The sequence below is a fragment of the Cervus canadensis genome, chromosome 6, assembly GCF_019320065.1.
Source record: "Cervus canadensis isolate Bull #8, Minnesota chromosome 6, ASM1932006v1, whole genome shotgun sequence".
Lineage (NCBI taxonomy): Eukaryota > Metazoa > Chordata > Mammalia > Artiodactyla > Cervidae > Cervus > Cervus canadensis.
Window position 1 is genome coordinate 47,172,059 of NC_057391.1, and position 26,580 is coordinate 47,198,638.

Genomic DNA, 26,580 nt, shown 5'->3' on the forward strand with positions numbered 1-26,580 from the left:
AACAAGCCCAAGGGCATCACCTTCCAGGACTGCTACAATATACTACCTAAACGTCCAGTTTTTAGTAAAAGTTATAATATATACAAAGCATATTACTCAACAGCTATACTCCTAGGTATACACATCCACGAGAAATGAAAACATATAACCACACAACCTCACATGTGAATGTTCATAACAGCATTATTTATAACAGCCAAAAAATTTTAACTTGATGATGTCCAATCTGTTTTTTTTTTCTTTGCACCTGGACTTAATCTGAGGGAACCTGCACGCCTGCCTCCGTACACAGGTGTTTTTCCTCTAAAATTCTGATACCATGCAAACAGATCTCAGAGAAGAAAGTGGAGGGAGCCACTGAGTCTTGGACAAATAAAGATGGTAAGCCAAAAAATGGACCAAATGTCCCAGTAGGAACAGAAAAGCTAGACTCCAGGCTTTGGCTTAGGGAAGAATGGGAAACTCTGAGAGAGTCCTGCTCAGGTGTGTTCTGCTTAGTGAAGTAAGGGTGTCTATCATTTCCGTAGAGAATTATCTTTGCTCTTTCCTGTTGGCTCTCCAGGGAGGTTATCAGGGTCTGTTTCGTATCAATTACTTCACCAGTGGATCCATGAACACTATAGACTAAAACCTGAAATAATACTGCAGCCTGGTAATCCAAGACTATCACTTAAAGAGTTCATATCCTTTCAACACCATGACACAATTATAGCAAGAAAGTTAAAACTTTCCCAAGGAATTATTTCACATGAGTTTGTTTCAACAATCAAAGTCTCATTAGCATTCCAGAAGAAAGATGAATAGAGCCACAAAATAAAGCAAAAATATGTGGTGCTCACAACACATTATTTTGACTGTTTCAGAGTAAAAGCATTTGTTACAGAGAAGGAACAAGCTGGGTAGAGATGTTAATAAGAAACTGCAGAGGAAAAATGTAAAATTCCTGAAAGTATTTCAAAACAATTTCTCCATTTTGTAATTAGAACCAGTGTTGCAAGGATAATTTCATGGCCACTGCCCCTGAGACAATAACAAGTCCTATCTGCTCTATATTCACTCCATCTCACGTACACACTAAGCCTCCTCCATATATCACCTCACTCAATCCTTATCTGCAACTCGAGTGACTAGGAAAATTTCTAGAGTTCTGAAGTTCCTACTCTGCCTTGCAGCTCTGAAGCTCTTTAGATCCTCCCAATTCTGAGAGGTATAACTGAGCTGGGGTTTCTTTTCAGCTGATCTCCACAAAAAAAAGCTTCGAGTCCAGTTAACAGTGATTTTCCAAATCTTTAATTCATCCAAATAAACATTTATTGAGTATCTACTGTCTTCCAGAGACTGTTCTATGCACTGAGGTTACAAAAAGATAAAGTACTCCACCCCAAGGTAACAGAGAGACTCAACAGCACAGAGAGTGGTAGGTAAGTTCAGGAGAAAGGGATCTGGGAAAACTTCCTGGAGGAGGTAAAACTCAAGCTGAACTTTAAAGGCTGACTAGAAATTAGAAAAGAAGGGGAGAGGGCAGGTATAAGAACAGCAATCACAAAGGCACAGATGTAGGAGAGCCTGATCCAATCAGGGAATAACAAGCAGTTGATTACTGCTGAAAAATACAGTGCAAGGGGAGAGAGACATAAGGCGGTCAAGGGGGTGTCTGTCACCAAGGGCCTTTACAGAGACTGGAGTTCACCCAGATGAGGAGAGAAATCACACAAAAGTGGCAACCAGGAGCCCTCTGCTATAAGACTGACGTTCATCCAGCAAACCTGAATTCACAGGCCCAATATTCAGAGTCCTTTAAGTTTTGTTGGCACAAATACCCCCTAAAACCCTGCCTGGTCCAAAGAGACCTTGGATCCTTTCCTCCCCACTCTGCAGACCACCCTCACTTTCACGGCAAGCTGATTCAAATTGCCTGTTAACTCCACGGCTCCCGTGTACACTCATGCTTGACTCTTAATATCAGCAGAGGGCAGAAGAGGCCCGAGAATGCTTCAGAGACTGTGCATTTCTGACAAGCCCCCGGTGACAGGGACGCTGCTGGTCAGTCCATGGGGCACTTTTTCAGTAGTGAGTCCCTGGAACAGCACTCTTCCTACTACCTTAGAGGAAACGTCTCTTTTTCAAGTGTACAATCTACCATGGACCAATACTTTCAGAAAAGGTAGTAAAAAAGAATAATGAAAAGATTAAAAATTTTTATTTATTTTTTATTGAAGGATAATTGCTTTACAATATTGTGTTGATTTCTGCCATACCTCAGAGAAAGTGAAATTTTAAAAAGACACACCAACTACTGTAAAGCAACTATAGTCCAATAAAAATTAATTTAAAATAAGAAAAAATAGATGTTAGATTTACTTTATTAATAAAATTTTTTAAATCAGTTAGTCCTGATCATCTTAGCTAATAAATGAGATATGTAAAACGCCCCCCTCCAAAAAAAGACACACAAACTTTAAGTTCCAACACTGTATTATTGGGCTCAATAAATATAACATTAATCTAGCAAATAACACAGGTCAACTGAGCCCTCCGCTCATCACCTCCCATACACACAGCTCCAACTACAGAAGTACAGTTGAATCAGGGCTACTCAAAACAAGGTCTAACTTCCACCAGTAGATTTTATGGGCAAAGGAGACAATGTACTAGAAGACAAAGATTCTGCTTTGGCGCTTCATAAATATATTCCCTATTAAAATGAAGTTGATGGAAAATCACTCTTGATACACAGAGATACAAATACCTGACTACCCACCTGGCCACTCTTCCCCGGAGATCTCCCAGGCCAGAGAGCTGCCTCATCTCCAGGGTCTTTAAGGCAGAATTAGTTCCGTAGCTAATGTTGTCCCGGGCACGGATCTGCTCCTGGAGTACCTGGGCAACACACAAAAACACCAACGAGGTCAGCCGGGAACTCACAAGGTACCACAGACGCATTTGATACTCCTGGCAAAAATAAGAATGTTTATCTCCTTTCAGAAGAGGCTCCTTGGTAAGCATCACCTGATGTACACATCCACAGAGAACCAGGGGCTTAGAAAGAGACCTCAGAGATGTCACTCAGACCAAGGTCCTGCAATTATCAGTAAAAACACTGAGACTCAGATGTCAGGTGACTGGATGGATCTCCCACCATAGGCAGAAGCAAAGCTGAGACTAGGAGCCTGGACTCGTGGAAGGTGGTACAGAGGTCTTACCCCACTCCAGTGTGCTTTTTGATTGTCATTGTTTTAGGCAAACAATCCCTAAATCTGCGAAGTAATAAATCAAGAAAAAGGGGCAAACAGTAACAGCAGACAAAGAAGTTCAAATGTCAGTCCCTCTAGCTGTGTCATCCTGAGCAAGTGTCTAGAGCTTTCTGAGCTTCCTTTTCCTCATCTGTTGATAGTAACGGTGACTATACTCTTAAGGCCACTTTATGGGAAATTACATAAGATAATGCATATAAAGCACTTAGCACAATGCTTACTACACGGTAAATACAACAAATGCTAATGATTCTTTCTAGTACCTATTCGGTAACAATATTTATACTGGAATGGTAGAATGCATCTCAGAGAAAAGACATTAAATGAAAGCAGAACTGCTGAAAGATGGAGTGACCCAGCACAAAAGCATGACTTCAAGGAGCATCCATCCCGGGAAATCTGCAAAGGAATGATGGCGATGAAGAGGACACCCCTGAAGTTTATTGAGCACGTCCTGGGAGGAGCCTGGGGCCGCACTACATGCTGATATGCACAAATCCACACAGAATTATGAGGGAGGTACCCTCAGGATCCCCGTGCTATCCACCAGGAAGTGAGGCACCAACGGCTGAACTGATACATCTGGAGAGCAAGTGGCTAGCTGGGACTGGCCCAGGCCTCCTGGCTCCAGAATCCATGCTCCCAACCATGCTGCAATGCTGCCTGCCAAACCAGCAAAGAATCTGAGACTGAAGCACTAAAGAGAGACAGACAAGAAAACTTGGATCTGAGGGACAGGAGATCCCTCAAAAGCAAAAGCCTCTATCAGATGTTTCTCTGAACATTTCGTTATCCTTTTGCTCATCCCTTTCTTTCCCTTCCCTCCTCCACTCCCCACATTCTGTCCTCCACACTCCCTGCCCCACTAACCACTCTCTTTCTGTCTTTCTAGAGAAAGCTTTTGACTTCTCAGAGTATTCTTCCCCTTTCAGTCATTTTTTAAAAAATTTCCAATTTGTCTGATGTCAGCCTAAGTATTTATGAATTCTCTTTAGCTTTCTTTTTTAACTTTTGGTTTTAAATTTTAAAAGATGAGCACCACGTTCCTTTAACTATTTCTTCCCTAATAATGAAGATATTTTCCCTTTAGTATAGCATTTGCTGTGTGCATAGTTTGGGTGTAAAGTGTTTTTACTCTTTTAATTTCAGTTTTGAATTCCTCTTTGGTCTAAGGATATCTAAGTACCTTTAGAATTACTTAGAATTTCTTCATTTTCAAGTTTTCTTTTCATCACTTTTATTATTTATTTCTAATTGTATTAGTTTATGATCAAAATTATGGTCTGTAATATAACTAATTTTTTAATGTATTAAAATTTTCTTTGTCACATATAACTGATTTTTCAAAAGTTCCAGGCAAAAAAAACTACTCGAAGAACAAAAGTTTCAATATTGCATATTAGACTGAGTTTCCTGATTCCATTACTCATTTTCTTTTTTTGTTTTAAAGCTTTTATTTATGTGGCTGCACCTGGTCTTTGTTGCAGCATGTGAACTTTTGGTTGCAGCATGTGGGATCTGATTCCTTGATCAGGGATGGAACCCAGGCCCCCTGCACTGGGAGCATGGAGTAGTCTTAGCCAGTGGACCACCAAGAAAGTACTCATTATTCATTTTCTCTAAATCTTACCTATTTTTGCCTACTAGATCTTGAATTCTCTCACTGTAAAATGTCTTCCTCATGTTCTCCTTTCATTTGTAATGCCGTTTACTTTATTTAGCTGCCATTTTATTTGGCACATACAGATTTAAGATCAAAGTGGCCATGGCCATTATATAATAACCTTCCTGATCTGATTTAGGTATGCAATATTGCTTCATCTTACCTAATATTAAAATTGCTACTATACTTGATAAATAATAAAGCAAATACTTGCTTGGTCTAATTACACTAGGCACTGTTCTAAGTGCTGTAGGTATGTTAACTCGTTTAATCTTCGCAACACCCTAGGAAGGAGGGACTGTTATTCTCATTTCACAGATGATGAAATCTCTAAGTGGTCAAGTAACTTGCCCAAAGCCACAGTCAACACATGAGGGAGCTGGGATTGGCACCAGGAGTCTGGATCCACTGACTGTGCTCTCCATCATGACGTTACGCTGCTTTCTGTGTTTGTTTGTCCCTCCATCTCACTTAAAAAAAAAAAATTGTAGTTGATTTACAATGTTACATTAATTTCTGTTACACAGCAAAGTGACTCAGTTATACAAACATACATATATACATATTTATACATATTAATACATACACACATATATATAACGTGTTCATATTCTTTTCCATTATGGCTTATCATAGGATATTGAATATAGTTCCCTGTGCTATACAGCAGGACCTTATCGTTACATCTCACTTTATATTTACAATTTACGTTGCTTTTTGTTGTTGTTTCCTTTCTCCTTTCCCCTGTTTGGCCTGGTTTAATCAAGTTACCAAGCATTACCTTTTCTCCCCTTGTTATCTGGGGAGTGTCCCTGGCCATCGATGGTCATGAATGGCTCAGCTCACCTTTCCCAACCTTTGTAACCATATCTGTACCTACTCCTGGCTCCTTCCCTGCACAGCACTGCTCTCCTCCACATAAGGCACACCCACCCTCCTTCACCCTTCACCCAGGATGACTTACGTGGAAGGATTCTTACTTTTGTCCCCTCTTGTTCTTCCCCACACCAACCATTCTTTGCTAAAATAATTCAGTACTTCTAGTTGTGATACAATTAGAATTTTGCTTGAATGGCCCTTCTCTATTATCTTTTTTTTCTTCTTCTTTCTCTTTTTAAGGCTTCTGTTAAATTTATCAATACCCATTTACATGAAGTGATACGGGTTTGGGGTTTTTTTGAGTATAGTTGCTTTACAATGTTAGTTTCAGCAAGATGAATCGGCCACACCACACAGCACTGAGTAGAGTTCCCTGTGCTATACATTTAGTTCTCATTAGAAATGATAGGTCTTTTTCTAAAGATCACCAATTATCTTTCGTGTTTCTCCTTTTCTTTTCCCCCATCTTAGGATCTCTGAGCACCATCAGAGATGTGTTTTGGTTAGAGCCCTTCCTCCAGCATTTTCCTTAGACCAGACACTTGGATGAAAGACCCTCTGGATCCCTGCTGTGTCTGTTCTCTTCCTCCCTCATGGTGAAGGATGGGTGATAAACTGAAAGGGTATGAAATTCTTGACATAAATGCCTTTCCTCCTGGTGAACTGTGAAGCTGACAGGAAGTCTAATGCTTCGTTCCCTAAAAGTACCTTGGCTCCTTATGCCTAGATGCTCGTTTTTCATCTTCGGAGTTGAGGATTTTTATCAGGAAAAAAACTGTGGATTTTTAAAAAAATTCATTTCTACCTAGAACTCATTGAACATTTCAGTTTGTAGTCTCAGATTTACCTTCAACTCAGGTAAACATTCTTCTTCTATTATTGTTTTTTCTCCCTCTGCTTTTTGTCTCATTCTGCAATTCCTATTATTCACATGCTGGCTGTCCTGGATCCGTCCTCCAAGTCTTGTATCTTCCCCCTCATGATTTCTCTCTCCTTGTGTCTGGCACTGATTTTTCAACACTTCATCTACTTTTCCTTGTAGGCAACTAATTCAATTCATAAAAGCAGTATCTGTGTCTCTACTGACTTTTACAAATTTAAGTTCAAGGAAGAAATTTTATGTTGTATTCAGATCTCCTTAATCTCTGTCTTCTTACTCAATTGGGGCTGTTATAACAAAATACCTTATAAATAATAAACAGACTGAGTAACTTATAAATAAACAATAAATATTTTTTTTTTTGCAGTTCTGAAGACTAGGAAGTCTGAGATCTGGGTGCCAGCATGTACTATGAGGGCTCTCTTCCTGGCTTCCTGACAGTTACCTTCTCACTGGGTCCTCACATGCCAGAAAAACGGAGCTCTACTTCTTCTTATAAGAGCACTAATCCCATAAGGGCCCCACACTCATGATCTCATCTTAAACCCAGTTACTGCTCAAAGGCCCCACCTCTAAATACCATCACGCTGAGGTTAGAGCTTCAAACATGAATTTGGTGGGGGCCACAAACATGCCCTGATTATTTTTCACTCAAGATCCACCTGTTTCCTACTTCATTTAGGTCTGTTCTAATGACTGCGCTTATTCTTCCTCCCTCTGGGTGCTGGGCCCCCTTAAGTGTGACATCTCTTTTTGTTCTCCACTCACTGGAGTAAGGTTAGTGCAAGGGTATGGTGGAAGAAGCTGAAGAGCTAGAGGTGCAGCCAGGGCCCTCACAGAGCCAGCATCCAGGTGAGGAGCCAGGAGGAAGCATCTCTGCATCCTCCTCTCCGAAGCCTGCTTAGCCTGTGAGGGCAGAAGACCAGCTCAGTCACAGGGTGCACAAGCCCAGGGAGACTGGCCTTCTCTCTCTGACTCCTAAACCACCGTGTCCAGGACCTCACTCTCGCGCTCTCTCAGGCCAGGTCTCTACTGGCTCCCTCAGGCCTTCCTGCCTGCCCATCCCAGCTGTTCAGGAAGGTGGCCCTAAAATTGGGGATAGGAAAGAAGGCACACCAAGTCACTGACCTTCCTATTACCTCCTGCACCAATCTAGACATTTAAAGATACATTCATGTATAACTACTCGGTTGCTACCATTTCTGGAAATTTGATGGTTTCTGGTATCCTGACAATTTGCAGTCTAATTTGCAAGTAAACAGGCAAGCTTCATTAGAAAATATGTTTATGCCTTGCATAAACTGCTTCTGTGCTCCCTTCTATCAACTATTTTTTAAATTCAATTTATTTATTTATTGGCCACACCATGAGGCATGGGAGATCTTAGTTCCCCAACCAGGGATCAAACCTGTGCTCCCTGAAGTGGAAGCATAGAGTTTAGCCACTGGACCACCAGGGAAGTCCCACTATCAACTATTTTTCAAGTATAACATATATGCAGAAAAGTACACTTACATACATGTTTTTAAGGATTTTCAAACTTCCTTGTAAAAAACAGAAATAAGGAATATAAGGATTCTGCATTTTCTTTATTGGAAATCTGGCTGAAGTCACTATAGACTGAGTAACACTGATAGTGACAGTAAAAAAAATTTTCACTGAAAGGAATTTGGAACTGCTAGACCTATCTTATTTGCTGTAGCTTCCAGCTTTTTCTGAATGAACCTGCTCAACAGAATAGAAGAACGCAAACCCAGTTACAATCACCTGTGAATAATAAAATGTTAGTCATCAGAACACATTCTTGCAAGAAAACTTGAGATCTGACTAATCTGGATCTGACACTCTCCCACTGATGAGAATGTGCTGGTAAGCTCCTTCTCGTTTAAGAGGAAATAATGCTTATTGTTACAGTTAATAGAAAGTTAATACTTATTTTTTGGTACATAATGCTTCAAATCTTTGCTTCTAATAAGGCTTATGACTATGGATTCTCAGCCATCTTTGGGGTGTGTAAGGATGCCCATGTGGCCTGTTAAACACACATGTTTCTGGACCCCACTCCCAGGAAACCAAAGCAAGGGCCCAGAAATGTAGAAGGTCATGGTTCAGAGACCCCTCCTGGAGAAACACTGCTTTAGACACTGTACAAATGACAAAGGCTCCAACCAATAATTTTATTTGTTTCTCAATCAAAAAAGTCACCAAGCAGGGCTTCCCTGGTGGTCCAGTGGCTAAGAATCTGCCTTGCAATGCAAGAGACACAGGTTCAATCCCTGGTCTGGGAAGATCCCATGTGTCACAGAGCAACTAAGCCGCTGTGCCACAACTACTGAAGCCTGTGCTCCACAACAAGAGAAGCCACCGCAAGGAGAAACCTCCACACCACAATGGAGAGTAGCCCCACTAGTCAAAATTAAAGAAAGCCTGTATGCAGCAATGAAGACCCAGCACAGCCAAAAAATAAAACACATAAATAAATCTTTTTTAAAAAATCACTAAGCAAAGAACATGAGTGCAATTCGCAAAACAGGTGCTAAAAATAAATGACACTTTTTTTTTAAACATCCAGTCTTTCCATAAGCAAAGAAACAGGAAATAAAACCATACCATTATCATGCACCACTATGCTGCCGATAAGGACAGTGCAGGAGGCTGTGCTTATGCGGGGACAGGGGGTATGTAAGTCAGAACTCTGCACTTTCTGCTCAAGTTTGCTGTGAACCTAAAGTGGCTCTAAAAAGTGATATCTACTTAAAAATAAAAAAATTTAAATCATACCATTTCCATCTATTAAAGAAGTAAATACTTTAGTAAATTTATAATTTTAAAATGTATATCAAAAATTGAAAATGCACAGTTGGCCCTCATGCTACAACTTTTCCAGAGCACAGTCCTTCAAAAATATATTCATAATGTTCATAATCTTTGACAAGTTCTTGAAATAAATCTTAAAACAAACAATCAGTATTATGACAAAAATGAATGCACAAAGATGTCTTCATGGTGTGATGCACAGACCAAGTACTTTACAAGGTATCTACACGGTATATTATTATGCAACCGGTAAGAGGTTCATGGAGTGCTCTTAGAAACCAGAGAAAATGTGTACAATTTACTATTAAGCAAAAAGAAAGAGTATACATAAATACACAGCATGATTCCTGCTGTGTATAAGGTACATAAAAAATAATACTAGAATATTAACACCTCACTTATCTCTAGGGTTAGATTATGGGTGATTCCTTTTTTTGTGTTTTCCACAATGTGCTTACATTATTTTTATAACCAGAAAAAAAGTGAGTGTATGTGTGTGGGTGTTAATGCTTAGAGTATATGTGTGTGTGCTTTAATGCTTAGAAAAGCCCATTTAACTTTCATAATTCTTATGCAGATGAATGAGATATTATATTAGAAGTGTTTTCTTTGAATAATACAGAGAAGAATTACGTCTGAAATTAACACAATATTCACATTACTGAAAAGTTAAGTGAAAACAGAAGACATTTGAGAGCTTATTACTTAAAAAAATTTTATGATGAAGTCTAAGAGTCAGACATGACTGAACAACTGAGCACCCACACATGATGAAGCCTTAGAAAAACAATCCTTCTGTAAAGCCAGAAACATTCTCTAATTTGTCATTTGGGGACAATATATCATCATGATATGTTTACTTTAAAAAGCATATCATCAGCTCTCCATTATTGCCAATTCAATTCAAGAAACTCTTTTCTGCAGGCCTACTATGTGCTGAGCACCAACCCTGTCTTCAGGAAGCTCAGTTGTAGCAAGTAAGACTACAGGGTGGGAAGTACATGGCCTAAATCCACATGAGTAGAGAGAAGAGGCCAGTCACCTGGAAAAAGTGATGTCCTGAGTCTTCATGTATTTTTTCTAATATGTGGCCTATCTTTAAGGATGATCCCTTGCCAGAGGCAGTAGGAAAGGCCTGCCCTCACAGCATTCTATCATGCCTTTTATGCAAAGGAGATACAGACCCCTGACCAGGGATCTCACCACAGACGGGCTAGGGGTGCCTAGGAATGACCAAGAAGAACAGCCCTCCATGTTTTTCTTTCTTCAACTCTCCTCAGATTTGTGACAACTTGGAAATGAAAATATAACTCCAAAATCCCATGAAGAAGGACCCAATTACAGTAGTACAGAGCCTTATAAGACAGCATCTCCTGACAATGGCTCTTTAATTTTCACACTAGGACTTAAAAATCCCCAGAGTTCCAGCCTCGTATATCAACTGCCTTCTTGGCACGTCCACCCGGATATCTGATGCGTGTGTGCTCAGTCAGTCATGTCTGACTCTTTGTGACCCCCACGGACTGCAGCCCTCTAGGCCTCTCTGTCCATTCTCCAGGCAAGAATACTGGAGCAGGTGCCATTTCCTCCTCCAGGGGATCTTCCCGACCCAGGGACTGAACCTTCATCTCCTGCGACTCCTGCATTGCAGGCGGCTTCTTTACCACTGAGCCACAGGGGAAGCCCTGATGAACCCCTAAAACTTGCCAAGTCCTAAGCAGAAGTCTTTCTAACTCTAATGTACAGGAAGTCCTATCAGCGCCACTTCCAAGACAGACACAGCACCCATCCACTTCTCTCCATCTCTACCCTGGCTCCCTAATCCAAGCCACTCTGGATGCCCCCTGCCCCCATTCTAGCTTCCCTACATTCCCTTCTCCAGGCAGCAGTCAGAGTGATCTTTCTGAAACACAAATTAGTCTGTGAGCAACATGAGGGCAAAGGTTTTTCATCTGTTTTATTCACTAGTGTGTCCTCAGTACCAAACATATGAATGATTTCTCTAAATTCTTTTGTTTAAAATTAAGTAACGGCTTCCCATCACCCACTTCCTCCCACCCCCAGCTCATGACACTCCAGTCCCATTGGTCCTCTTTCTGCTCCTCTAACATGCCAAGCTTCTTACACCTAATGCCTTGGAACCTGCAGCGCCTCCTCTCTGGAACTCCTCTGTGGGTGTCTCCTCCCCCCACCCCATCACCTTGGCTGGGCTGGCTCTCCTGTCAGTCCAGTCTCAGTTCACATGTCACCTCATACCCCCACCTAAAACAGCCCCACCATCACTCTCCACCAAATTACCTTTTCAGAGCCCCAGACTCAGGCTGAAATTACCTTGGCCACTTAGGGTTTACACCTATAAACCCCACTAGAATGTGCAGCAGGCCTAAAAGCAGGGGTCTTGTATGCCTGAGTCACAGTTTTAGCCTTAGTCCCTCACATAAGGCCTGGCTCCCAGTAGATGGCTGAGTAATTTATTAATTATTTTACCTCCATGTTCCAGTATTTGATCATCTACACTGAAGGCTCAAAGACTCTATCTAACTTGTGCCTGGAGCTGATTAGGCCCTCAAAGATGGAGACAGACAAGCTAAAATGTATTACAGACAGGGCAGACACCAAAACACCAATTTGTTAATTTACATGGAAAATCTCTATCAAATATTCAGAACTAAACAAATATTCAAACTCCATTCACTATCTTCTCCCCCTAGAGTCAAGCCACATGACAAGCCAAGTCTAGTGGGTAGAGTTAAAAAAAAAAAAAAAAAGAATTTGGATAATGTGATAGTTAATTATGTCAGCTTAACTAGGCCAAGGGATGCCCAGATAGCTGGATAAACATTATTTCTGGGTGTGTCTGTGAGGGTGTTTCCAGAAGAGATTAGGATTTGGATTGGTGAACTCAGTAAAACAGAAGGTCTTCCCCAACTTGGGGAGGCATTATCCAATCCACTGAGTGTCATAATACAAAAAAAAGGAGAAGGAAGGTGGAATCTGCTTTCTGCCTAACTGAGCTGGGATACTGGCCTGCCCTCAGCACTGCTGACTGTCAGGTCTTCAGACCTGGACTGAAGTGAATCCACACTACTGTCTCTCTGGCTCCCGAGCCTTGGAATTACACCACCATCCTTCCCGTACCCCAGCTTACAGATGGCAGATTGGTGGAACTTCTCAGTCTCCATAATCATGAGAGCCAATACCTTATCATAAATATATGCTACTGGTTCTGTTTCTTTGGAAGTCACATACTAATACACATGACAATCATCAATGCTATTCTACTAATATGTCTGTTCCAATGGGACAAGATGATAGAGCTACAAGCCGAAATTCCCTTTTTAAGTAACTATATGAGGTCCAATGGCCAAGGTTCTCTCCTGTGAGGAGGTACACTAGTGAGGAGACGGTACACTAGATTCACAATGAACCAAGTTCCTGTCTGTTCATCCAACTATACGTTAACATCATTTGTCCACACCTCTGCTGTGACATGTTAATAAGGGCCCCTGTGCACTCATCACTTGACTTTAGCAAACTCTTCAACAGCCCATTTGCAATTTATTAAGACAGAAAATTATGTATCATCTAGTGAATTAAATGAGGGTTTGATACATTTTCCCATTTCCCAACTCAGTCAAAGAGAAACACTCCAAGTCAGCAGGACATTATGAAACCTGGGCACATGGAAACCAGAAGGTCTTCAGATTCTAACCAGCTGGGTAGCAGACCCCACTGCTTGGCTCCCCAAAGGCCAAAGACACAATGAAAGCCCCGAGGGGACACAGGGATCCCAAATACTTCCCTAAGCCATCAAATCAGCAGGAAAGGGAAAGCTCACCCTCCCCTCCCAAAAAAAGGTCCACGGACTGCTTACCAGGACTTGGCTCCCAGGGACTGATTTGAGCTTAAATCAAAAACAGTATAGATAATCCAGACATGTATAATTCATAGTTGACTACATTACCTCTTCTGAATTTATGATGATCATAATTTGTGGAAAGTTTCTGAGGAATACATAATTGATAACATACTCCATATAGCAATGCAAACTGCCAATGGAGACAATGAGTCAGGATGTATTAAAACAATAGATCCTTTTAGTCAATATTTATCAGGCACCCACTAGATACTAGACCACAGGAGTCATCTGTTTTGATATTGGTATCTGCTGAAAGAAAATGGGCAATAACTATAGGGTTCTCAAAGAACCAAGGACCCCAGAGCCTTTGATTATGAAAGATTTCTTGAGCTCCTACAATGTGCTAGACACTATAGAGGTGCTAAAAATAAATTAAGATTCATTTCTAGTTCCTGAGGATCACATAAGCCAGTGGTTTAACAATATATTTTACTTTTCTTCTTGTATATAACTGTGTACAGAGCCACATGATAATCATAAAGACTTATTGAGCCAAACTTACCAAGATAGAGTATTTTCTTAATATTTATTTATTTATTGGGTTGTGCTGGGTCTTGGCTGCAAAACACAGAATCTCAGATCTGCATTGCAGCATGTAGGATCTTTAGTTGTGACATGTGGGATCTAATTTCCTGACCAGGGCCTCTTGCATTGGGAGCACACAGTTATAGCCACTGACCACCAGGGAAGTCCCAGAAGGCAGTATTAACATATCTCAATTCAACTAGCTCCATCAGGAGCCTGAAGTGAGCTGTACCTGTTGAGAATGGTTTCAGCTTTAGTTTTCTAATACAAAATCACTCTGTGGGACATATTTTTACAAAACAAATACCCAGTAGATTTTACTGAGTGAACTGGAAAACCAGTGTGAACCAGTGATGAAAATAACCTAAAAACCAGGCAAGGACTTCCCTGGTAGTCCAGTGGCTAAGAATCTGCCTTCCAATACAGTGGTGGTTGTTGTTAGTCACTAAGTCATGTCTGACTCTTTTGTGACCCCATGGATTGCAGCCCACCAGGCTCTTCTGTCCACAGGATTTCCCAGGCAAGAACACCAGAGTGGGTTGCCAAGCTCTCCTCCAGGGGATCTTCCTGACCCAGGGATCGAACCTGTGCCTCCTGCTTGGCAGGTAGATTCTTCAACACTGGGCCACAGGGGACATGGGTTCAATCCTTGGCCCAGGAAGATCCCACATGCTTGGGGTCAACTAAGCCCATGCACCACAACTACTGAGTCCATGCTCTAGAGCCCAAGCTCTGTAAACAAGCAACTACCGTGAGAAGCCCGTGCAACACAACTCGAGATCTTGTAGCCCCTGTTTGCAACAACTAGAGAAAACCCACACACAGCAATGAAGACCCAGGGAAGCCAAAAGAGTATTTTTTAAAAAGGCAATTTACAGAACAAATTCATTAAGGATCTACAGACAAAAAATATACCTTTCATATCATTTAAATACAATTTGAGTATCTTCACATCTCTTTGCTTTAAATGTGCATATCGCCTTTACATAGCCTCCATGCTTCCAATTTTATGTTGCTTATAAATAAAGACTTACTTTTAGTACTTTAAAAATTTTAATCTACACTATGATTTCATTTTAACAGAGTGTGGCTACAATGTGGCAATTCTGATGTCTCATTAAGCATCTTAATTTTAGTTATGTTTGGGTAAACATGCTTAGGCTCACAATATATAAAAACTATGTAATTAGTGTTTCATATAAAAGTCTATTAAATTTCCAAACTATCTTCTGTTACTTCATAATGATATACAGTTATTACTAGTTATAAAAAAGTAAGTGCTCATATATGCAAAGTAAAATTTTTTTCCAGAAATAGATTATCTTCAGACTTCCCTCTCTAAAATGGAAATCATCTATTCATTTGCAAACTACACACTCCAAAAATATATGTAAATGGAAGAGTGCTGTCTGGTTAAGGAAAGAATAATCATTACTCAAAATGTGTTTCAGATGGAAAAAACAGAAGAACTGAAATTACCATAAACCCCCATTGTAAATTATTTAAAAAATCATCTTAAATACACATTAAAGAAAAATCATGTTAAAAACATATCTTAAAGAAAAACAATTAGCAAAAGCCTAAATGATTGATGATTTTGGATTTCTAGGTATGCTTGCTATTAACTCTAATTATCTAAGCAGTTCAATGAACTCACACCAAAGGAAAGAGAGGGTAGGGTATAACTCAGTGAGAACTTCATCTTTAATTACTTAGATTTATGAAGAAATTCTTCCTGGGGGTGGGAGGGGGAGCCAAGGGTAGAAATACTCAGAAACCAAAAAATGACTGAATAGCACTGCCTGTCACATTTGCGAGTTAGTTACCTAAGATCAGAGTTTTAGAGGAGCTTTCAAGAGGCAAAGTAGAGAAGTGAAAGGAGCTCATTTTTAGAGTTTAACAGTCTGGGTTTAGATCCGGAGATCTAAGAGAAAGAAAGGCAGAGGAACCAGAGACCAAATTGCCAACATCTGCTGGATTATAGAGAAAGCAAGGGGATTCCAGAAAACATCGACCTGTTTCATTGACTACACTAAGGCCTTTGACAGTGTGGATCATGACAAACTGTGGAAAACTCTTGGAGAGATGGGAATACCAGACCATCTTACCTATCTTCTGAGAAACCTGTATGTGGGTCAAGAAGCAACACAGAATCTTATGTGAAACAACTGACTGGTTCAAAATTGAGAAAGCAGTACAACAAGGTTGTTTACTGTCACCCTGCTTACTTAACTTATACACAGAGCACATCATGAGAAATGTCGGGCTGGATGACTTACAAGCTGGAATCAAGGTTTCAGGGAAAAATATCGACAACCTCAGATATGCATATGATACCACTTTAATAGCAAAAAGCGAAGAGGAACTAAAGAACCTCTTGATGAGGGTGAAACAGGAGAATGAGAAAGCCAGCTTAAAACTCAATATTAAAAAAACTAAGATAATGGCATCCAGTCCCATCAGTTCAGTTCAGTTCAGTCGCTCAGTCGTGTCCAACTCTTTGTGACCCCATGAACCACAGCACGCCAGGCCTCCCTATCCATCACCAACTGCCGGAGTTTACCCAAACCCATGTCCATTGAGTCGGTGATGCCATCCAACCATCTCATCCTCTGTCTTCCCCTTCTCCTCCGGCCCTCAATCTTTCCCAACATTAGAGTCTTCTCAAATAAGTCATCTCTTCACATCAGATGGCCAAAGTATTGCAGTTTCAGCTTCAACATCCGGTCCCATCACTTTATGGCAAATACAAGGGGAAAAGGTGGAAGCAGTGACAGATTTCCTCTTCCTGGGCTCTTAAATCACTGTGGATTGTGATTGCAGCCATGAAATTAGAAGATGATTGCTTCTTGGCAGGAAAGCTATGACAAACCTAAACAGTGTATTAAAAAGCAAAGACACCACTTTGCCAACACAGGTCCATAAAGTAAAGGCTGTGGTCTTTCCAGTAGTCATGTATGGATATGAGAGCTGGATCATAAAGAAGGCAGAGTGCTAAAGAATTGATGCTTTCAAACTCTTGAGAGTCCCTTGGACAACAGGGAGATCAAACCAGTCAGTCTTAAAGGAAATCAACCCTGAACACTTAATGGAAGGACTGATGCTGAAGCTCCAATACTTTGGCCGACTGGTTAGAAAAGACCCTGATGCTGGGAAAGAGTGAGGGCAGGAGGAGAAGGGGGTGACAGAGGATGTGATGGTTGGATGGCATCACCAATTTAATGGACATGAACTTGGGCAAACTCTGAGAGATGGTGAGGGACAGCAAGGCCTGACGTGCTGCAGTCCATGGGGTCACAAGAGTCGGACATGACTTGGCAACTGAACAACAACAGAGATCTCAGAGAAGTCTCTTCACTTCCCAGGGCCTTGGATGCATCACTTGAAAAGGACACAGTTTGCACAAAGGACCTCAGGGTCTCTTCTAGTTCTTTTTGCTACCAGAAGATCTGCAATGGGCTTCCATCTGAACTGGGCATTTATTCACTTAAAAAACATTCATGGCATTTTGCTCCAAACATTGTGCTGGACAATGTAAAGATGAGAAAGACAAAGTTCCTTTCTTTTTGAAGGGCTCCCACTCTATCAAGTGATATAGACATGCAAAGAAACAATGCCAGACTTATTCAGTAAATGCTGTGATAACAGTGCCAAGTGCTGCATGCCCAGGGTAAATTAAGGGAAAAAGAATTGAGGCCAGGGAGGGAACTGGTGGTGAAGGCTTCCTAGAATGAAGAAACTATTAAACAGCACCGGGGGCTCAGCTGAGGTTGGAAATTACATATTTGAAATGGTTCTGATTGTTGGATTAGTACACAGCAGCTAACAAAGGGGAAGTTATCCCCCAGATATCCCATAGCTGCAGCTTAAGTACTATCACCTCTTTTGCAGACAGAAAAAATTCTAATGGTAGAGTTATACTCTCTGCTTTTACCTGAGGATAGTACTGCAGAATGGATGGTTTTCAGTCTCTGGTCTGTCCACCACCCACATAAGCAAAGAGAACCAAGCAGAGTACCCACAGCAAAATGAGGGGTATGGGAAGAATGGGGAGGTCACACCATCTTCTAACATGAAACATGAGGGTTTGCAATTTTTTGCAACACATTTCTCACCACTGGTAGAAGGATCAGGGATCTGAGCATCATTGTTTCTCCCCAATCACTTTGATTTTATCCATCACCCTTTATAGAATGGAGTACAGCAGGGCAATCAGCCTCCTAATATATCTCTCTCTTTTCAAAATGGAAATGTTTAAGTTGGGGTTCTTCAATCTTGAGAAGATGCCAACTTGGGCCTGCCAAATTATTCAGTCTCAGGGATAAAACTGCTTTAGCACTCAAATATAATACTGGAAAGATCATTCTAAATATAGACACCACTTTCTGAAAACAAGTAAATTATCTGCAGCAATCTCTTACATGTTCTATGCCTCTTGGATACCATTAGAGTTCTTTGGCTGCCAGCAACTGAACCTGATTCTGGCTTAGGTGAAAAATCTGGAATTTACTGGAAGGCTATAGGGGAGAAGTGCATACAATCAACAGGGCAGCTGGGGATCCAGACTGAGAAAAAGACACAAAAGGCAACTCCTAGGGTCCAGGCAGTAGGACCACTACCTAACATCCTACAGGTACAGCTGCTGGAAAGATACTCATGTCCTTGGAACACTCTGTTCAGGTTTCAGACTCCAGGAAGTGAGAGTCTCAATGCTCTGGTCTGTGTTATGGACTCCAGTCCTCATTATCTAAAAATGTGATAAGGCACTCTGATTAACAGCCATCTTAGCCTGTATCCAATGGAATAAAGGTAAACTCCAAAGGGAAAATAAAATGCTATGATCCAAAGAAATTGAAACGGATGCCATCAGTCACCAAAGCAACAAAGATCAACTCCATCCCCTTATAAAAAAAAAACACATGGTCCTTTTCTTTAAACATCAAAACAAGCATAGACCAGAAATTTTAGAACCCTGAAGACAAATGTACTCCAATAGGATACAACTCTGAGTAAACCTCTGTCTTTAGTAAAGGTGTGCTGTAATCTGCAAAGACAGTAAAAATTGTTAATCATGTGGTACTCTAGGTTCTCCCTTGGGTATAAGCTGAGTGAGACGTCTCAAAAAAGGAAATCAACTATGCACACAATAGTCATAAGGAGTTGGAACAGCTATATTAATATCAGACAAAAGAGACTTGAAGACAAGAAATATTGCTAGAGACATCTTATAATGACAGAAGAATCACTGTATCAGGAAAATGTACACATTATAAATGCATGCACATATAACAACAAAGCCCTGAAATTCCTGAAGCAAAACTGACAGAACTGAAAGGAGTAATAGGCAATTCAACAATAAAAACTGGAAAAAAGTCTCAGGACTTCCCTGGTGGCCCAGTAGCTAAGACTTCACCTTTCAACGCAGGGGGTGCAGGTTTGATCCCAAGTCAGGGAGCTAAGATCTCACATGCCTTGTAGCCAAAAAACCCAAAACATAAAACAGAAGCAATATTGTAACAAATTCAATAAAGACTTAAAAAAAAAAAGAAGATGCACATCAAAAAAATCTCTAAAAAAAAGTCTAAATAAATTTAAAGAGATTAAAGATATACAAAGTTGTTCTCTGCCCACATTAAATTAGAAATCCACAAAATATCCACTAAATATAGGGAAACCCCAAACATTCAGAAATTAAATAACATACTTCTAAGTAACACATGTACTAAAAAAAGAAATCACAAGGTAAATTTTACGATACTTTAAATTGAATGAAAACAAAACCACAAAATACCAAAACTCATGGAAGCAGCCGAATCAGTGCTCAGAGGCCACATTATGGCTTTTAACACCATTATCAGAAAAGAAAGATCTCAAACCAATTCTCTAAGCTTCTACCTGAAGAAACTAGAAAAGCAAACTAACCTAAAATAAGCAGAGAAAAATGAAATAACCTAGAGTTGAAAGCAATGAAATAGAAAACAAAAAAGCAAATATGAAAAAAATAAAACCAAGAGCTAATGCTTTGAAACACTGAAGACAATATTAACACAGCAATTCTCCCCAAACCGATCTATACATTCAAAGCAATCTCTGTCAAAATCTCGGCAGAGTTTTTAATGGAGCTAATCCTGAAATTTATAAGGAAATACAAAGGACCTAAAATAACTGAGACAATTTTGACAAGAGCAAAGTTGGAGGGCTTACACTGTATGATTTCAAAATGTACTCTTAAGCTAAAAATTAAGACAATGTGGTATTGGCATAGGAAAGCCATACAAATCAATGGCATTCAGAAATTAACCTTTAAATTTCATGATCCATTCATTTTTGACAAAGGGGCAAACAGGAAAATGATCGATTTTCCTTGGATACCCATGTGAAAAAAAAAAATTAACTTAGATCTTTAACCTCACTTCATACATGAAAATTAATTCAAAGTAACTCACAGACCTGAAAATAAAAACTAAAATTAACTTTTGAAGAAAACAGAGCACAAAAGCCTTATGACCTTGTGTTAAGCAAACAGTTCTCAAGACACACCACCAAAAACGTAAACCTTTTTTAAAAAAAAACTTGTAAGTTGGACTTCATTAAAATTTGTGCTTCAAAAGACACCATTGGGAGAATGAAAATAGAAGCCACAGAATGGGAGAAAATATTTTGCAAATCTCCTATCTGATATGGGACCTGTATCTGTAATATACAAAGAAATCTTACAATTCAATAATAAAACAAATAACCTAATTTTAAAATGGGTTCTGACAAATGTTACAACATGGATAAATCTGGAAATCATTATGATAAGTGAAATGACCGAGACCAAAAGGACAAATACTGTATGACTGCACTTATGTGATATACCTAGAAAAGGGACAGAAAGCAGAATAGAAGTTACCCAGGGCTGAGGTGAAAGTGCAGTGGAGAGTTATTGTTTATATTTACAGAATAGAGTTTCTGTTTGGGATAATCAAAAAGTTTTGAAAATCAACAGAGGTCATGGTTTGCATATAACATTGTGAATGTAATTAACGTCAGTAAACTGCACACTTTAAAATGGTTAAAACAATAAAAATCTTACCACAATAAAAACTAATTTTAAAAAATGGCAGAAGACTTGGGTAGACACTTCACCAAAGAAGACGCACAAATGACTAATAAGGACATGAAAACATCATTAATTATTAGGGAAATGCAAATTAATAGCACAATGAAATACCACTACACGGCCACCATAATGACTACAATCAAAAACAGAGAAGATAGCAAGTGCTGAGGATGAAATAGGGAAACTGGAATCCTCACACATTCCTGGTGGGATTGTAAAATGGCAGAGCCACTTTGGAAAATTGTTTGGCTACATTTTAAAAAGTTAAACATAAGCTTACTGCAAGACCCAGCAATTCCACACCTAGTCATCTACTGAAGAAAAATTAAAATACATCTCCATACAAAGACATGTTCACATGTTCACAGTACCTTTAGTCACAACAGCTAAAAACTGGAAACAATCCAAATGTCGATCAGCTGATAAGTGGAAAAACAGAAAGCTGTATATCCATATAATAGGATATTATTAGGTAGGTTTAGTCACTAAGTCATTTCCGACTCTTGCAACCCCACAGACTGTAGCCCGCCAGGCTCCTCTGTCCATGGGATTTCCCAGGCAAGAATACTGGAGTGGGTTGCCATTTCCTTCTCCAGGGGATCTTCCTGACCCAGGGATCGAACCCAGATATCGAACCCAGGTCTCCCACATTGCAGGCAGACTCTTTACCATTGAGCCACCAGGGAAGTCCAATAGGATACCACTCAGACATAAAGAGAAACGAAATACATATTTCAGATACATGCTAGAACATGGTTGCACCTCAAAAAGATTATGCTAAGTGAAAGAAGCTGGATGCAAAAGACTTCATATTGTAAGATTCTATTCATAGGAAATGTCCAGAAAAGACAAATTATCTATAGAGACAGAAAGCACACTAGTGGCTGCCTGGGTCTGGGGTAGAAGGAAGGATTACCCGCGAACAGGCTGATAGAAATCTGGGGAGTGATTGAAATGTTCTATAACTGAACTGTGTTGATGGTTGCACAATTCTATTAATTTACTACAAATCATTGAATTGTACACTTACAATGGGTAGACTTCTGTGGCTTTTAAATTGTACTTCAGTAAAGCTCTTAAAATAAATAAATACAAATCTGAAACTGAAAAAAAATCTTGATTTCAGGAAGCATAATTAAAATACTATCTCCATGACATAATACAAAGGTTTTCCTTAATCTAGCCATATAACTTTTATTTGTATATTTTCAAACTACATGTGTAAGATACTGACATTGTTCAGTGATGTTAGCCCGGGCCCTAAATGATCTTAAGCTTTCTGAATTAAATTCTGTGGTCCCTGTGATTGCTCAATAAACAGCAGTAAATTTACAAACTCTAAAAATAGACAATACTGGCCTTTTCTTGGGCTCATTTCAGAGAAAAATAGAGCAATAAAAGCGAGCCTGAGAAGCAATTCAAATCCCCAGATTGTCTGAGTAATCAACTGTATTATATATAATCATTATGACCTAGAAACATTTCATCTGAAGCAGCAAAGGCTGACCCAGTAATTGATTTAATAGCTGTCTTCAACGACATGAAGGGTTTTACAGGGAAACTATCCGACGAGTTCTCCTCTCTTTCCATTGAGAGCCAAACAAAACAAAGTGATTTAGTAATCAGCAAGGTACACAGAGATTAAACACAAATAACACTGACAGTAACTGCTACCAGATACTGGAATATACTTAACATATTTGTTCAAGCTGTTTCCTTGGCAATCATTAAGACTGGACAAGACAGATGGCTGTGGTGTGATGGCAGAAATGCCTGTGAGGGGTCATCAGGTGTGGGCAGATCTGTCTGTGGGAATGCACCATACTTCCGCATGCCATACCTCGATATCCCGATTCAGTTGCTTCACTATGGCAGTGATGTTTCTGATGTGCTCCTCCAAGAAAAGCCTGGCCAAGCGGTCGCCTCCCCCTTTGTTCTGCATTTTCTGCAAGCTGCTGACGATGTCGTCTTTGATCCGGAAGGCGTGCTCCACGAGCGCGGCCGTGGTTTTCTCGTGGCAGAGGATCCTGTCTTCCAGTTGCTCCACTAGGCTAACGGATGAGTAAGGTGCCATGGTCAGGGACTGGCTGTGTCGGGGCATCGTTCGAACTCGCCTACAGAAGGGAGCCCCACATTACTAGGTTGTCAGTTGGGGAAAAAGTCATTTTTAAAGCCAGATTCAAGACTTCCCAGGAAAGGCAGATTATCTATCCTTACAAACTAAATGAAGATTTGCAGCAGAGTTTCTGCCCCAAAGAGTTTTCTTTGTGAGACAGGCAGCATCTTTAATCAACGGTCCACAGAGAGTCAAGTGTGCTGGTAGCAGGCTCCATGCCCTCCCATGCAGCAAGAGGCTGCAGGATCAAAGCTTATTAACAAAATCACTGGACCTGCTTTCCTTCCCCCTTCCCCTAGAGCAGTGGCTACAAACTCAAATGCCTACAAGGGTCAAGCTGTGGATATAAATGAGTGAAGCATACCACACAGGATACACTAGGGCATGGCAGGGACTTTGGAAAACTGAAAGGGGCATTCCTCACCTAAGGGAGCCACAATTCTGTTCCACCTGTGAATAACCATTTGGGAATGCAGATTCATTCTTCCAGATCATCTGATATTTCAAGAAGAACAAGGAAATTTGGGCTTGTATGTGAAGTCACCTGATTTTTATTTTATTTATGTATTTTTGGCCACGCCACAAGGCATGTGGGATCTTAGTTCCCCGACCAGGGATCGAACCCGTGCCCCCTGCATCGGAAGCACAGAGTCTTAACCACTGGACCACCAGGGAAGTCCCCACCTGATTTTTAAAATGTTAACAACTCATTTAAAAAGTATTTAAGATGATCCAGGCCAAAAAATGTACTACTTCTATGAGCCAGTTTTAGCCTATGGACACCCAATTTGCAACTTCTCATTTAAAAGTTTTAGTGGAGATATCAGCCCATAAGCCTCCAGAGGTACATTTTATTGTTAATCAGAAGTACGACCGTAATGCCGGGCTGCCGTGAAATCTCCACCGGTCACAATCACTGAACGGTCCATAGTGTCCTACAAGTCAGAAGCTGGAGAGGGGACACAACAGTACTACTCTTGCCCTTAAGAAAACTCATTCTTGGATATAAAAGAAGCTGCAAGGCTTCTTTTATAATGACCATCATGCCCACTATCAGCCCTCATGGAATTGGTGGAAAGAAAAAGTATACCTTAGATGCATATTTTCCATATATTATACCTTTCCTCGGTGACAAGAGAAGGAAATACAGTGCTCCGTTGGGCCATTTTCTTTTTAATAATTCACATCTGTTGAAAAAATAAGCATTAAATTATTTAACAGTTTATATCTAGAACATAAACGACCTTGGAGATTTCCCTGGTGGCTCAGACAATAAAGAATCTGCCTGCAATGCTGGAGACCCAGGTTCACTTCTTGGGTGGGGAAAATTCCCTGGAGAAGGGAATGACAACCCACTTGCCTGGAGGTATTCCTGCCTGGAGAATTCCATGGACAAAGGAGCCTGGTAGGCTATAGTCCATGGGGTAGCAAAGTGTTGGACATGACTAAGTGACTAACACATACATACACACAAATCTTATTATTAAGTTACTAAAGGCATCAAAAATTATGCTGACATGCTGATCAATTATATTATTAAATATCTTACATATGATAGAAACAGAAGATGTCCTAAAATTAGGAGAAAAGAATCAAGAATCAAAATGCTTTTGAACTTAATACCATAAGCCCTGCTGGACAGATCAACATGCGTGCGTACATGCTAAGTCAAGTTTCCTAAAGTTTTCTCACCCCATATCTGCATCTCAAGTTTGAAAAACCACTTTTATAGATACAAGATAGTTTCTTCAACAGACTTAAGTCAATCTTGTACTTCTCCATAGAGCCATACAGAAAACTATCTTAGGAATTTATCTCAGCAAATTTAGTAAATTCCATAGCAAATTACAAGCATTATTTTAAAAAATAATCTTAATAGAATAATGCATGATCAACGAGGTCTAATTTGGGCGAATTTATCTATCTACTAAGAGGATGAAATGATACTCTTCATTAAAACTTTAAAGCTGTTATAAGATATGATCATTCACATTACATCAGGGGTATAAAAGGAACATTTGATCATCACAATGCATTAGAAATCTGAAAAAATTAGAGGTTTTAAAAATATTTCATTACTTAGGTTTCTCAATACTGCTGTTAATTGCCTTAAAACAGTGAAAGTCTAGTAACTATGATAAGATTCAGTAATTAGTTCTCATTTAGATGCTGGATTGAGAAATGCTTTTCTGATTAAAACCATTGTTTTGGCATCATCTACCCAGTATGTTATTTTTAGAGTTTCAAAATGTGAACTTTTCCCTTTCCTAGACAAATAACTTTGAATTTAAACAAATTACATTTAAGAAAAAAAAGTGTTCAATGCCAAACAAGCTATGATGCCAAAAGAGCTCTTCAGTATTAAAGAAAATAATTTGTCATTTAAACTACAAAAATTAGGCCAGTGTGAAATATGTAGAATCACAGAATCTTTACAATTTTAAAGTTGTAAAATATCTTAGTTGAGATATTAATCTAAAGAATAACCCAACCTAAGAGACATTCATTCATCAGAAGGACTGATGCTGAAGCTCCAATACTCTGGCCACCTGATGCGAAGAGTCAACTCACTGGAAAAGACCTTGATGCTGGGAAAGACTGAAGGCAGGAGGAGAAGGGGATGAAAGAGGATGAGATAGTTAAATGGCATCACTGATTCAGTGGACACGAGTTTGAGCAAGCTCCAGGAAATGGTGAAGGACAGGGAAGCCTGGTGTGCTGTGGTCCATGGGGTCGCAAAGAGTCAGACAAGACTGAGCCACTGAACAACAACAAAAAAGAGACATTTGGCATCTACTATATAGCCAACTAACCTAGATAGAAACAACAAAAATCCCCTCCCCGAAGGGCTGTCTAGGCTACAGAAACAGTAGACATCTAAAGCAACTTGGAAACAAAGAAGCAAGTGGCCAACTAACCACAAGAACAAAAAAGCACAGGTAGAAAACACTTAACTCATAACGTTATATTCAGGGACTTCCCAGGTGTTCTAATGGTTAAGAATCCACCTGCCAATGCAGGGGACATTGGTCGATCCCTGGTCTGGGAAGATCCCACATGCCTTGAGGCAACTAAGTCCATGCAACACAACTACTGAAGCCCATGACCTCTAGGGCCCACAAGCTGCAACTATTAAACCTGTGCACCCTAGAGCCAATACTCTACAACGAGAGAAACCACCGCAATGAGAAACTCACACACCACAACTAGACAGTAGCCCTCGCTCAATACAACTGGAGAAAACCCCCGCAAAGAAGACTCAGCACGACTATAAATAAATATATAAACAAATATTTTTAAGTTATAGTCACCGTCATGTTTAGTTCAGTTCAGTTGCTCAGTTGTGTCTGACTCTGCAACCCCATGAACTGCAGCACACCAGGCCTCCCTGTCCATCACCAACGCCCGGAGTTTACCCAAAT

General features: G+C 40.1%; 1 protein-coding gene and 1 non-coding gene across 9 annotated transcripts in view; both read right to left on the reverse strand.

Moving 5' to 3' along the window:
• The window catches only part of FAM81A (family with sequence similarity 81 member A), a 79,826-nt gene that overhangs the window by 30,978 nt on the left and 22,268 nt on the right, over window positions 1–26,580 (reverse strand). For 5 of the 8 annotated variants that reach the window (XM_043471811.1, XM_043471808.1, XM_043471812.1 and 2 more), the window contains exons 2-4: window positions 24,278–24,345; window positions 22,883–23,156; window positions 2,762–2,880 (exon numbers count right to left, since the gene is read on the reverse strand). In XM_043471811.1, coding sequence (XP_043327746.1) covers window positions 2,762–2,880; window positions 22,883–23,156; window positions 24,278–24,324 — 440 coding nt within the window. In that variant the 5' untranslated portion in view covers window positions 24,325–24,345. Of the gene's footprint in view, window positions 1–2,761; window positions 2,881–22,882; window positions 23,157–24,248; window positions 24,346–26,580 lie in introns of all 8 variants that reach the window. The other 3 variants (XM_043471813.1, XM_043471814.1, XM_043471816.1) reach the window with 1 other exon arrangement.
• On the reverse strand, window positions 23,761–23,833 carry TRNAG-UCC. The gene has a single exon. It is a non-coding gene; the product is annotated as a tRNA-Gly (tRNA).